Source organism: Cygnus olor, chromosome 11 (assembly GCF_009769625.2).
Source record: "Cygnus olor isolate bCygOlo1 chromosome 11, bCygOlo1.pri.v2, whole genome shotgun sequence".
Taxonomy (NCBI): Eukaryota; Metazoa; Chordata; class Aves; order Anseriformes; family Anatidae; genus Cygnus; species Cygnus olor.
In genome coordinates, this window is record NC_049179.1 from 21581369 (window position 1) to 21596096 (window position 14728).

General features: G+C 55.7%; 1 protein-coding gene across 3 annotated transcripts in view; it reads left to right on the plus strand.

Moving 5' to 3' along the window:
* The window catches only part of FRMD5 (FERM domain containing 5), an 83118-nt gene that overhangs the window by 50121 nt on the left and 18269 nt on the right, over nt 1-14728 (plus strand). For 2 of the 3 annotated variants that reach the window (XM_040570068.1, XM_040570071.1), the window contains exon 2: nt 13481-13585. In XM_040570068.1, coding sequence (XP_040426002.1) covers nt 13481-13585 — 105 coding nt within the window. Of the gene's footprint in view, nt 1-986; nt 1124-13480; nt 13586-14728 lie in introns of all 3 variants that reach the window. The other variant, XM_040570070.1, reaches the window with a different exon arrangement.

Here is a 14728-nt window from a genome sequence, read left to right on the forward strand (position 1 = left end):
TGTTAATTGCAGTTACGGGTGTGCCAAGGAAGCTCGGGGCAGAGCATGGACGGGTGCCCAGGGCTGGAGGACTGGGTTTTGGGGAGGCACTTGTGTGGCTCCAGGTCTGGGTGCGCAGCCCAGGCTGGGAACGGGAGCACCCCTGGAACTGCCCAGGGGCACCGTGCCAGCGCCCCGGCCCTGCTCCCTGGGCTGGCGGGCAGCAGTCCCTGCCAGGCCTCCTCCCAGCAGCCAGAGCCGAGCCTTCCCTCTGAGCTTTTCCTTCCCGTCAGAGCTCGGCGGGTGTCAGACAGCGCTCTGTGCACTGGGAAGATGAGAGCTGACCTCTAATCTGCCTTCGCAACGAGTTACTCCTTGCCAGAGCTGCACAGTTATTTCTCCCCGGGATGGAAACGCCGCGGGTTCGCTTTGCTGAGACAGCCCAGCAGAGGGGCTTTGCCCAGGGGAGGTGTGGGCAGCGCTCTCGTGCAAACCAGCGCGTGCCTCCAGAGGGATGGGCACGGTAAACCAGCAGTTACGGTGCTCCGCTGCCGTTACGGGCTCTTACTGGACATGTTCTTATCCCAGCCTTTTGATGAATAAAACAACTCTTCTCTGCTGCGCTCTGATGTCGACACCCAGCTGCTCAACAGGCTTGCTGAGCGCTTAGTGCAGGAGCCGGGCTGTGAGCAGGCGTGCTGCCGCCTCCCCACGCTGCCCCACCGCAGCTCCCCGCCCGGCAGTGGTCGTGATTCAGTGCTGGTGCCCCCCGCTCCTTGGAGGATTTCGGTTCTCCACAAACGATGGGCTCCCGGTGCTGCCACCCCGGGTCCTGCAGCGTCCCCCCAGCTCGGTGCCCCCAGCCCCGCAGCCTGGCCTGGAGCAGCCCCTGTGCGCCAGGGGGCTGGGACCCCCCTGGTGTGCATTGAGCAGAGGGATGCTGGCACTGCCTGCCCTGTCCCCCTCTGTGCTAGGAGGGTTCACAAAGCATTTTCCTCCAATTTAAGCTGCTCCAGAAAAGATACGAAGAAGGCACCCTGCGTAGAGGGACTGCTCTAACCGAGGGGGGACGATGGAAAGAAACCATGGGGCTCCTTGCGTCGTGCCCAGCGCGTTACCTGAAGTTTGTTCCATGGTGTTACAGGTAAAACAACCTTGTCGTCATGCGTTGCTTGTCTCTAGATTTCACTTCCCACTGAAGGCAGTATCAGATTTATTGAAAGTTTTCACTGTCTGCCCCTATATTAGCGTAGATCATTTATGTCTTAAAATTGCTCTCCTTTATTTCCCTGTGAAATCACCTTTTGGGGAGGATTAACAATCTTGCACTCAAGTGATATCCGTGGTTATAAAAAAAATCATCTTTCTCAATATTCAGTGAGAAATGCAGTGTCTCTGAGGACAAAGATCTTCCTATTGCTCAGTAAATCAGAGTTCATTATCATGTTAATCTGACTGATTACAGTTTCCCAAAAGGATTCCACATATGGTCATTTCTGTAGCACACAAATAAGATCTGTTTTGCCTTAATCACAAGGCTTGCATTTGTCAGTTTGTTCTGTGACAATCTTTATTCTTGAGCTGCAATTCAGGGAGATTTAAATATTAATTGCTCCTGAGCCTGCTTTTAGTTTGGTTCAGAATCAGGGTTTTGAATTTCTTACTCTTTTGAAATCAGGATTTGCCCTTTGTTGTTGTTTTATTGTGTTTTTTTTTCTTTTTTTTTTTTCCTTCAGTCTTTAGATGCATTAGCTGTACTACTTTCTCCTCTATCCAGGAGACTGCACAGATGAATTTATTTTCAGGGAAATAATTCTGGAAGAAGTCGTAAACCTCAGCGTTACTTTTACCGGAGGACTGGGGTACCAGAGGTCCTGTGTCCATTTCCTGAGAAGCTCTTGGCATGGAGCTGTTAGTCTGGCTTCTCACAGAGAATTATTTCAGAGCCTTGTTAAGTACAGTACCAAGTGTGGTGGGCACTCGACGTGGATTACCAGCAATTAAACAGCTCGCTCTGTGCTGCGAGCGGCTGCGGCTCCGCCGGCTGCTCCGCACTGCACCTCCGGGGCTGCCTGGGGCTTGCACGTTGTTTGCAGATCTGGAGATAAAATGCGGACTGGAAATGCAAACAACGTGTGTGGTTATACAAACAATGGGCAGAAATTGTCCACTTTTCTCAAATCTACATCAAAAACTGAGACACAATCCCTGCAAACCAGATAAAAGCTGTTAAATACAATGAGCCCCACTGTGAATGGGCCTCATGTAACCAACTACGGCAGGGGTTGTCATAAAGATCTGGTTACATTCGTGTTTCAGAAATACAAAAGGAGGCATGTCGAGGCTGTGCATATATTGAAATGCTGCCAGTTGCCATCCCAAGCCTTTGGTCGTGCTGCAGTGGCCATCGGGTGCCAGCTTTCGGGAGGTGCTCTGGGATGGCAGAGGGTGAGGCAGAAGAGTAGCTGGGCTTCGCTGGGCCTTTCTGTAACTGCTGCTCTGTTTCTTCTAGCGCCTCGCTTCACTTTCATGAAAAGTAAATTTTTTATGAACCATTTATACTTTTTTTTTTCTTCTGTGAGCTTTTTGCTGCATTCAGTTGCTTGAAGAAAAGCGAGCTGCTCAGCAGGAATGTTGCCAAGAAAGCCGAAGGTGCCTGCTCTTCTGGTTGTGAGTAGCACACACAGCTTATATTTTTGGTTGTTTTTTTATTTTTCATCAGCTGTGTGTGCAGCGGTGCTGACCACAAAGTGCAAAGCTCAGCTCTGGGGTCCTATGAGAGTGCATGGCTCAGGTCCACAAACCTGTTAGCAGTTTGTTCAAGCTACTCTGCAGCCAGCATGACTCCCAGGGACAGACTTCAGGTGCTTCTCATGTGAATTTGGAGATGCAGTGATCCAGTTTTTCATTTGCAGCACAAAACTAGGCACTTCTGCTGTCCCCTTGGTCATGCAGCCATTGCAAGTGCAGCTGTAGCTGAAGCACCTTCAGCTCCCACGTGCTACTCACAGCACGACTCGCTTGGAAGTCTGTTCCTCTTGTGTGCAGCAAGCAGAGCAGCAAGCAGAGCTTACTTTCTGACAAAGCAACACTCATCGTCAGATGATCACTCTGAACATGTTTTTCAGCCTCCAAAGAATGCATACCAGAATTAGTTGCACCAAGAATATTTTGCATGCTTTATGGAAAACGGGTGCCAATTTAAACAAGAGCACACATGGAGCCACTCCAAGCTTGCATGAATGAAAAAAGTGAGTTTGAGTTATAGGAAAAACCAATTTGCTTTTATGGAGGGAGGTTTTCAGTGCCACTAAATTATAGACTTATAAATTCCCAATTTAATTCATAAACGTTACACAGCAGCAATAAATACCAAAATGTAAGGCGACATGTCATCAGTCACTGGGCCTTGGTGCGTGCCTCGCTCCGGGGCTGTGCTCAGGCTGAGGAGCGCTTTGTGCAGCCTTGGGGGGAGGCTCTGCGGCAGCGCCGTGCTGGTGCCACCAGGGTGTCACCACGGCTGGCAGCTGGGGTGTCCTGGGGTGGTGGCTGGTGATGGGGCATGGGGGAGAGGTTCCTGGGGACGGAAGAAATGGCTAACGCGGAGCGGTCCCGGGACTCCAGGTGGCCCCGCGGGTGTGTGGGGCAAATGGAAAAAGCTATTTCTTGCTTCACATGAGCCAGGGTCGTGGACTCTTCGTGAAATAAAATGTCAGTGCCTCCTCGGGCTTCGCAGAGCAGAATCTGTTTTTCTTGTTCCCAGCCACCCGTGGCCAGGTTCCCATTGCCACGCTGCACACTGACGGTATGGAGTACTTGTAGACAAGGCCGGGCTCTGCCACGGGCGGGGAGGGAGCCCCAGCCCCAGCCCCAGCCCCAGCCCCGGTTCAGTGCAGCTCCACCACTGCAGGCTGTGGCTCCAGGGACCCCGGGTCCCCCCGCGGTGAGCAGGTGGACTGGCAGAAAGCCAAAGCAGCTTTGTGAGTGTGCCACCAGCTGAGCTTCTCTGTGTGATGGCCTGGGCTCCTCCGCTGCATTTTTGCATTATTTTGGTGCAAAAAAATCCCCATCTGCTGCCAGCTCCGCAGGCATGGGGCATCACCCGCTGCACATCACAGCCTGGGACACGGGGCGAGCCCCGACGACTGCTTGGGGTGAGCCAGCTGGAGGCTTCATCCGGATGGAGCTTGTCCAGATCGTGCTAAAAATAAGTAAAAGTAACAATGGAGTTTGCATTTAAAAATTAAATACAGCTTCGGGACTCGGATTTGTCATAGGGGACGCAGATCTCCATTACACAGCATTAACTTCCCACTGCTCCTGCACGCATTGCCGAGTCGGGCCTTCGGCAGAGAGAAAATTTCCATGCTCCCAGTTTCATTGTCAGAAATGAGACTGCTCCACGCCTAGAGCGCAGCTCACGCCTCTCCAGGGGCTCTCATCTCTGCCTCTCAGAGGGTTGGGATGGTGCAGCCAGCAGCGGGCTGTCCGGGCGCTGTGCGACACGGGGTGGCCGCGGCCGGTCCCCTGTGCATCCACGTGTGACGTGCGGGCACCCCGTCCCGTGGGAGCCGTGCTGCCGGGCTGGGGGCTGCGGGGCTGGGGGAGAGCAGCAGGTTCCCTGCGGGGACACCTCGCTGGAAGGGGGACACCTCTGCGGGCACAGCAGGGGATGGGCAGCCACTGCCTCTGCGGGGGCTGCGTCCCGGCTGAGAGGGGATTCCTGTCTGGTTCGCCATCCCAGAGCGGGGTCTTTCCGAAATGGAGACGTGAGCAGAAATTACAGCGACTGGAATTTGGTGATGGAGAGCCATGAAGGCCCTTTCGTATATCCCAGCACATTGGAGGTATTCAAAAACCCACGTGTGGATTAAGGCAGGGAATCCATCGTCTGGAGTTTAAGGCTGCCAAGTCGCTTCATTAGGACCTTTCCTTCTCAACAGCTTCATAAACTTCTGGAGCAAACTCCCATGATAAGTCCTGAAGACAGAAATTACTGTGTCAGCTAGGAAGAAGGATTACAGATAACAGGGAATTAGCAGCAAAATGCACATGCTATAAATACACCAGGATTACACTCTGGTATTAAATCAAGCCCCTTCCCCTTGCTGGCTGCCTGCCCGTGGGGGGTGTTGATGGCTGCTGGGGGGCTGAGGTCAGGCTGTGGGGCACCGGCTGCATGTCCCCGTGAGCATCCCGGGGGTTAAATCTGCTCTGGTACCCCCTTGCTAAACGGCAGCTGCGTTGCCTGCGGTGAGTCAGGAAGTGCCGTGGTGGTGAGAGTCGCGTCTTCTGCCTGGCTCCCCTGGCTCGGCGCCCCCCCTGTCTGCAGTCCTGCGGAGCCACCTGCCCCTCCTTGCCTTCTCCTTGCCTTCCATCCCCGTTTTCCCCGCTCGCTGGGGCTGCTTCTGGAAGCCGTCCAGGCGTCCCTTGTGCACAGCAGCCCTCATTCCCCGCTGGGCAGCGTGGGCAGATGCAGCGACGCTGCGGTGCCAGGAGCTGGGGCACGGCTCCGCTGCTCTCTGGGCATTTGGGAGAGCCCAGAGCAGAGCGTGGGCGCAGAGGGCCGTGAGCAGAGGCCTTGCTCGCAGCGCCAGGCGTGGCGTGATGCCAGCACGGGCTGCCTGGTGACCTCCCTGCAAAGGGGCTTTCCGAGGCAGCAGCTGGCGTTGGGCAGCAGGGCCACCGAGGCTGAGTGTCACTGCCTGTCCCTGCGTGTTCCCAGCACGGCTCCATCGCCTGGTGGCACCTTGCTGGGGCGGGTGGGACCCGGCCCCTGGGTGCCTGCACTGGTGGGTGCTCGGGGCGTCCCGCGGGGAGAGGTATTGGTGCTGAGGGACGTCTGCTGCAGCGATGTTTGCAGCCAGCGCGGGGTGGAACTGCCCTTGCCTGGCCTTGTGAAGCGGTTTGCAGCCAGTGATATGCAGCCAGGCGATTGTCAAATACTTAGGTATATTGCAGGGGACGAGCAGGGCAGGACTTGTGATCTGAGCTGTCGTTCTTCCTGCGCTCAGTGCACACCTGGAAGATGTGCTGCACCGGCAACCTCCGAGGATGCTCAGATTGCACGAGTAGTCGGCGGCGTGCTGCCGTGGGGAGAGGCTGCGAGGAGAGGAGGAGCGTGCCCCGCTGGGGGCTGGTGGATCACAGCTCCCTGCTGCAGCCGGGGCTTGCTGAGCTTCCTCCTCCTGCCTGGATGTGAAGCACATTTTTGCCCATTTTCAAGCACATTTTTGCCCATTTTCTCCCCATGCCACAGATGAGGCGCCGGCTTACTTTGAGGGCTAAGACAGCTGTCAGGAAGACTTTGCCCTGCCTGCAAATGGAACATTAACTTTGTCTGAGGGATAATAAATCCCAGGCTCATACAATACAATGCAGAATTTTGAAAATGAGGCATTTAAACCACAATATTGCAATCAAATTGCTAGGAAAAATCTCCTTGTGTTGGCAGCAGAGCTGGTGGGTCTTTGATCTCTCCCAGCTCAGATGTTGCTGCTAAAGAGATTTAAGCTTCAACTTCACTTTGTAGAGTAGACTTTTTTTGACAGTTTCCTTTAAAAAATAATCTTCTCCTAAGCTCATGGAGCAGGGAGGAATGGCCATCTCCACAATGAGATTTTCAGAAGCGAGTCAGGCAGAAAGGAGCTGTGTTCAGCCGCTGCTATTTCCTTCACAAATCCTGCACTTAATCCCTGGAGCGGGTGCCGAAATTCAACATTTCAGCTCAAGGAGGGTGAATGCTGCTGTGGGCTGGGCTGGCCACAACCGGTGCTGCCCAGGTGGGAGCAGGGCGTTGGGGCGGCCCTGGGGCCGCACACGGAGTAGGAGCCTGGCACGGCCGCTTCCCATGGCCCTGGTGGATGGAGCATGAAGGGGGATGTGAGCCTGGTGCATCCCTGCCGGCAGCGGGGATCCAGCACGGGCAGGGCACTCGGGCACCCCTGGGTCTGGCTGTGCAGCACAAGGCACTGCCCATCGCTGTCACACCACGTCCTGGGGCTGCCTGGTGGTGGTCTGTAGAGAAAATAAGAAAAATTAGTTGTGGTATCTGAGCAAAGCTTTTGCAGGGTCTACCGGCTATGATCCAAAGCAGCAACAGGCCAGTGGATAACAAATCACACACTGAAGACCTCTCCATCACCTGCACGGCATCGTGCATCCCCATTACAAAGCAGGCTGTGGTGGGAAGGGAGCCCTTGTCTGCAGGCGGCTGGGTCTGGCCCTGGGGACCAGCGAGCACAGGTCCTCCTGTCTGCTGGGTGCAGGGGGAGGCGTGCTCGTTAGCCGGGCTGTGCCGTGGTGGTGGTTAATTGAATCTCTGCCACAAAACGCATGGGTGAGCAGTTTCCCTGCCGCTGTTTAATACAGCTTTGTATAATTTATTAAATGATGAAGTGTAACACATTCAGGCTGCTCGGAGGAGTAATTCAACAAAATAAAACCACGACACGCAGAAACGCGTAGAGCAGGACATGTGCACAGCCCCGGGCGGGAGAAGGAAACGAGGGAGCTCTGGGCTCTGGTTCCAGTGCCCGTCCCTGGCTGGGCAGCTGGGGGGGAAGGTGCAGTGGAGCCAGGCTGCCTCCTCTGGCAGTGTCTGTGCCCAGCTGGTGATGGGCTGGGGACCATCAACCCACCAGCAGTCCTCTGCCATGTGTGTGCAGCACCGAGACAGCAGCACTGCACCCAGCGCCGCGGTCCACAGCGGCAAAGCTTCGGTCCCTCAGGCAGTGCCAGCTGGAAGCGTGGGGTGGCTCCGGCTCTCCCTGGAGATGTTGAAGTTGTGCTTGCCAAGTCCACGAGAATAAACCTGGCTTTCCCACTGGCGTGGTGAGCACCGAGCCTGGGCTGGTCCGTGCTGGGACTCTGCAGGGCTCTGCCAAGGGCATCCCTCGCGGTGCGATGGCACTCCCAGCTGCTCCCGCAGCACGCCGGCGCCGTGTGCTAGCGCCTCTGTGCTCAATAACAACAGTGGTGCTGAGCCAGCACCCAGTGGTGGGTCTTGCCAGAGAGAGACAGCAGCTGGCAGCCTCCCCACGGAGGCTTCGTCCCTCCCCACAGCCAGGGCATGGCTCTGGAGCCGCAGCTCCCGGGGCTCAGGGATGTGCTGCTGGGACCGCGGTGCTCTGTGGGCCGGGACACGCTCCTGCCAGAAGCGAGGAACGCTGTTCATTTGCAGATGAGCTGCTATTATTAACTCTCATTTTATTTTAGCTGTGGATGACCCTAATTTTGGCTGAGGAGCTTAGAAAAACTAAGAATGCAAGGTTACTTTAATCGTCTTGAAGTTTAAAAATCATCTGGGATTCCTCTGTTTGATAGTGCGTGCAGCGCTTATCTCCCTGCGGGAGCCTTGTTTCTGTTTTGCAGTAAGTCACACAAGGCTGCTCCGCACTAATGGGTGTCACACATCAGAGTTGTGTACTTTACATCTTACAGATATGTTACGGAAGTTAATTCTCATCCTGACAAGGTGCTCGTGGGCTCCTCTGCATGTGCCTGACCAGGCACTGAGACAAGGGCTCCCAGCATCCTTGCTGCCGTGCTGCAGGCCTGGGGCCAAGTTGGTCAGAACTGAGGTTTTGTGACCTCTTTCAAGAAATAAACCGTGTTAGAGAGGTGTGAGCCACCACACCACCGGCTTGGTGGGTTTGCTGCTGGAAAACCCCAGGAGGGTCCCACTGTGCTGTGACCAGCTCCCCCGGCCCCTCCCTTTTGTGCTGTTGCAAGGCGTTTGGTTTATATTTATTTACCGTGCAGCACCTGAAGGTGAGACCTCCTCGTTCCCCTTTTCAATTGCTGTGGTTTTCCAGAAGGATTTTATGTTTTCTGCTTTTGGATCCGTGTCTTTCTGTACCAACGGTACTTGCCTGCCTGCTGCTCTTCGCTTCACCCCTGGATGTTCCTCAGAGAACCTCTGCTGCTTTGCCGGGTGCTGCGCCACCGCGCCGGGTGACCTGCATGCCAGCAGGGTGCCGTACCCGATAGGAGAGCGGTGCTTGCTCAAACAGCAGTCCTTTAATCCTGCTTTCATCCCCTGGTGAATGATTGATAAGGAACACGGAGATGTGGAACCCGACCCCCATGCAGTCCGTGTGAGCTATTGATCGTGTTTGTTTTATGCAGAAAAGAGTATCGCAGTTGTGTAAACATTATCTTTGCAATTTTTTTTAAGACTTAAAGTGGCTTGAACATGGAGGTCGTGAGCAGTGGTGAGATCGTTGTCCTCCCTGCACTGCCAGCGAGCATGGGACAGACCCCGAGGCACCCATGTGGCACAGGATTCTCTCTCGCACCTCTCCTCCGCCCGTGGAGCAGCGGACCAGTGTCTGTCTGTCTGTCCATCCATCTGCCCTGCTGTCTCACACGTGGCTGAGCCTCCCCAAGCCCTGGGGAGCGGGGAGCATGCTCGGCAGCCCTCACGGGGATCCTCCGCTGGCTGCCAAGGCAGGGAGGCTGCGAGGCAAGAAGTCCCCGGGCTCTGTCCCCACCACTCGCCAGCTCCTCTCCCACCCGGCTGCGCGGTGCGGGCAGGGTTTGTGGCAGCACGCAGACCCTGCACACCGCTGCTGGGCGCCCTTGGGTGAGCCCGTGGACAGCCAGCCTGTGTGTGCTTGGCTCGACATCCGAACTCCTCTTCCAGTAATCGCTGGGTAAAATCTGAATTAAGACTTGGAGGGCCAAGCACTCTGCAGAAGGCGTTCGGGCACAAGGCGTTGCTGTGGCTCAGCAGCGCGGCGTGACCGTCCGGCGGCAGCCCCACAGAAGGCTTCGGGTTTGCAGATCTTCTGAGCGCCTGTGCCGTGATGCAGCCTTCTGCAAACAGCAGCACATCTTCGTCTCATTTAACACGAGACCAGGCAAAATTAGGAACTATTATGAATCAGAACAATGCCGCGTGGTACGCCACCAGTGATTGGCACTCTGCATTATCCTTCGCAGCTCGGCGCTGAAGCCAGCCGCCCGCAGCAGCGCTACGAGGCGTGGGCTGCCGGCACCCCCGCGGCTCCGTGAGCCCGCCTGCGCCGGGAGCGCTGAAATCTAGAGTGGTGATGCTGCCCTGCCATGTCCGGCCGTCCCTGGGACGCGATGCTGTGTTTATCTGTAGTTCCTCAACTTTGTAACTGAAGTTTAAGACAGAGGAAAGCAGCTATCAGCAGGAGTGCCAGCAGGGAATATCGCTGCGTGGTGTCAGCTTAGCGCGGCGCTCCCAGTGCGAGCAGGGATTACCGGTGGTGGCACTCAGCGATGGTCTTGCCGTCAGGCTGCGGTGCCCTGAGAGGCTGGCCTCAAAAACTTGCAGATGCCAGGACAGATATAAGCCTTACTTTATAAGAACATATAAAGATCAAAACAGAGAATATTTAAGCTGATATTATGCAATAGACAGCTCTTTCAAGTTATGATTTGTAAAGACAGCTCGGATAATTTCCTGAAAGACATCCTCATAATGATTAATTTAGAATATGTTTAATTCAAGTTAGAGAGATCAAAGAGAAAAGATTTTCCCCTGTAATGCCATTTGCGTTTTTACCCTTAACCATGTTTCGGTGGACGGGGGGGGACGTCTGCTTTGCAGTTCCTTGTGATTTCTTTGTGTTAAAATTGCAGAGGAAAATATTATGCAGACATTAGCACTAATTTGGGACACGGGTAGGGAAAGGGAGAAGAGCCTGTAGCAAATTCCTGTGAAAAATGGCTCCGGGAGGTGAGGGGCGTGATGCTGCGGCAGGGACATCTCCTCTGCTGGTCCTGTCGAGCTAGAGTCACTTTTTGCAGTTTCCTCTGGCATTTTCATGCCTGTAGCAGGGTGTGAAGCTCAGTCAGCATTCACACAGCAGGGGGGCTCAGAGCAGGCAGGAGCTGCAGGGCTGCCTCTGCTTGCCAGCCCCCACCCGGTCCGGAGCAGCACACCAGTGTGTCCTCGTTCATGCAGCTGCAATTTCTGTTACACGGTCGGGTCTTTTAACCTCTGTGGCCATGTCCAGCGTCCCTTTCATTCAGCCTGGGAAGTAATCTTCTCTATCAGAAGAAACTAAAACCAGCATTTATTTAGCGCTGCTTTCTAGGTAATGTTGTGCTGTGGGAAGAGGTCTGGGCTTCCTAACACAAACAGCGGATGATCTGGGAGGGTTATTGGGGGCCTGATACTTGAGCCAAGCTCTGCTGTTTGCTTTCCTGCTCACAGGATGCTGCTGCAGTTTCTCTTCTTGAGCTCCATGTTGCTTCTTCAGTTCTCCCATTGAGAAAACAAACACTGTTGTTTGAGTAAAGAACAACGGCTTGCTCTAACTGAGGCTGAAGGAATCAGGTTGCTGGCAGGTTCCGTTATGCCTCTGCGTTTTGTGCCCTTGTATCCGAGCAGTGCGAACAGCCTGTACCGGGCGGTGGCTGACAGTGATGAATGATACACCCGGAACCTCAATTAGCCTATTAATAAAGCAAAATCTAGGCCACGGTTTTCCGAGTTTGGCACCCACATCCACAGTTAGGAGTCCGCAGGTATGGCAGGGGCAAGGAGGTGGGCGACAGTGGGACACAGACCTCAGTGTCCACAGGGTCGGGGGGGCACCGCCACGGCTGCTGCAAGGGTGGGTGCAGGGAGATGGGGGTGGCCCTGGTGGCACCGTGCGGCCAGGTGCTTGGGCTGCTCGCTGCACTGCTGCATACCGAACACTTCTCTTAAGTGACTCTGAACAACTAATTAACCATTTCAACCTTTCATTAGATTGGAAATCCTGCCCTCAGGGCACTGCTTTATTTGTTTGTGAGCAGACCAGAACATAATTGCAGCAGTGAGATTGGGCTCTTTGAAGAAAATGGAAGTGTTTTAGCCTGTGTAAATGGGTATAGCGCTGCCCCATGTATGTTTCCTTGACCGCTGTTATTTTCAAGGTGTGTGCAGCACAGTTAGACCCCTAAGGCACGTCATTTACATTTCTGTTTGCTCAAAGATCAAGCAAAGCCCAGCCCATGCCTCCCCCAGGATGAGCCACTTAAGCCATGGCCACTTTCTAAGCCTTCAGTGGAATGCCTGGTGACCAACTACGTCCCAACCTGCTCTGCGGGATCGCACTGGAGATCACGTCATTGTCTTCCAGGAACAGCAGGGCTGGGCAGCACCGGTCCCCTCCCTCTGCTGCCCCACCTGACGCAGGGGCTGGTTCTCCCATTTCCCCCATTTCCCCCATTTCTCCCATTTCCCCCACTGCAGCTGGGGCTGGGGCCAGCGTTGCACACCCCACATCTCCGGCACAGCCGCTTTCTCCTTGCTGTGTCCACTTCTCCTGCTCACTTCTGTTTGTCCCTGCCCCAAACCCTCCACCAACCCGCTCCAGTGGCTGAGCACCGGCGCGCTGCAGCAGCCGCCCGTGCCGGGGGTGCTGAGGTTTTCAGCAGTGTCCCCACGGGGCACACCCAGGCACGGGGCCTCGCTGCTGGCCCTGTCCCATGGGCAGAGGGGGCAGAGTCAGCGCGGCGCCAGCGAGGTGCAGAGCTGGTTGCAGCCCATGCTGCCGTGCTCTGCCAGCGGTGCGCTGTTTGTTTCAAACCAGCGACATCGAGGGCAGCACGTCACACTCCAGGAACGGGTTAATGCCAGACCTGTAGGAGTTCCCTGACTGCACGGCCTGTGTCTGCTGAGTGCTTGTTTGATCAGATAACGTACACGTTAAATGTATTCGTAGGAAAAGCGAAACCCGTGTTCTCCTAAGGAGCAGTGTCATCTGTCAGGAGCGGTGTTTGATCTGCGGAGACGAGTCGCTGCCGAGCAGGCTGTGCAGGGCTGCAGTGCCGGGCTGTGCGGGGCTGCAGTGCCAGGTTGTGTGGGGCTGCAGTGCCGCCATGCCCGGGGTTGCTCCGCAGGCCCAGCCGATGCCCCGGCCGCAGGGACAGATCCTGCCAGCACAGCCCAGCCGCCCCACAACACAGGTGTCCCTCCTTCAGGCCTGCGCTGCTGCAGCCGGGCAGACAGCAGTGTCTGGGCAGCTTCAACGCCTCCTCTGGTGGGAAGGGCATGGGTGTCTCCAGGGTCCCAAGCTCCTGGTGTCCTCGATGCTGTTTCCTCGCCGCACTCAGGACAGGCCTGCGTGTCCTGGGCACAGTGCTGCTGTGAGGCAGCTCGCAGGGCACCCAGCAAAGCCTCTGGTGCAGTCTCTGCAGTGCCAGAAGGGGAGTTTTTAACGAATTTGAGCTGTATCAAATTTTGTATCTATAATACTTTAAAATTCCTTGTTAACGTTCAGCGCAGTGCTGTCTGTACGTTGCACTGGCACACAGTACATTCCCATTGCTTGGAAGGGAGCAGATTGTCTGAGCTGGAAACATCGCTGTGACACCGGGGGAGCTGGTGGGATCTCCCCTCCCTGCTGTGACACTACAGGTTTAATGCCTTTGTCTCCCCACCTGGCTCCTTTCTGCACTAATTAATCTCACCTGAGCTCCTTGGCTCAGCCACCCCTGTCCCGCTGCTCTGTAAATGCCATTTCTTGTCTTGCAGAGAGATGCCAAGGGTCAGTACCTGTTCGACCTTCTGTGCCACCACCTGAACCTGCTGGAGAAGGACTACTTCGGCATTCGGTTTGTGGACCCCGACAAGCAAAGGGTGAGTGCTGCCAGGGCGCAGCGCTGGGGTTTCCTGCAGCTCCGCACCACCAGCCCCGGCCTGGCCTCGTGGGGCAGCTCCTGGCACGGGGCAGGAGCAGTGCCCTCGGGCCACATCCTGCTCAGGTCAGCCCCAGAGCAGCGAGCTGGGAGGGCAGCGCCAGCTGAGTTCTGCCGCTCCTTCCAAGCGCCCTCCACGCCGGATTAATCTTCCTTCTAAAAGGCATGCAGAACGCGAGCTCTGCACAAACGTGTTCAGTCGCTGCTTGCCATTAGAGCACTTGAGATTTGTGAATGAGGAGCATTGTGAAAGTGCTCACAGGCGGAGCTATTAATAACGGGCTTGTGTTGTGTCTCCTGCTGATCGATATAAGCCACCGTAACAAATAATTTCTGCTCCCCAAGGCACCTTCTGCTGTGTCTGTGCAAGGAGCTGCTGAGCAAGGAGCTGCTCCCTCACTGCTGCCATGGGAGGGGGCTGCTCAGGGCCCCACTGCCCCCTGCCCCCAGGCTCCCCAGTGCAGGACCCGTCTCTTTGTCCCCATTGTCCTGGCGCTGGTGCTGGCTGTGCCGCGCAGCGTTTTGCTGGCGGCATCATGGGCAGGTCGTGCGCTGCTGCTCCGCCTGTGTCGGCTCTTTGTCTCCACGCGTTGCGCTGAATAGCCTCTTTAAACAAATTTAGGAATGAAACGCTGTGCATAATGCATTATGATGCATTGTCTCTACGGGCACAGTCACTTGAGGGAGTGCTGCTGAAATTGCATCCAGCGACAGCGGCACGGTGCTCCTGGCAGATGGGAGCAGCTTCTACCAGAGCAAGTGAAAGGGCAGGGGAAGAATGTGGGGCCGTGTCCTGCCCTAACCAGCGCAAGGCGAGGACATTTCTGTGCTGTTGTGCCCAGGGCTGGATCCTGCCCCTTGCTCCTCCTCCACACGGGCTGCAAAGCCCAGAACAGGTTCGGGGGCAGACGTGTAAAAGCCCCTCCGGGAAGGGAAGAGCGGGGCTGTGGAGGCAGAGCCGGCACGCTCGGTGGTGCTGGGGTGCTCCTTTTGCTGGTGCTTTGCTCCTCCATTAAATAATGTGATTCAGTTCTGCGGGCTGAGGGAAAGACATTGCTCAGGTTTGAGCAGGGGCCCAGGCCGT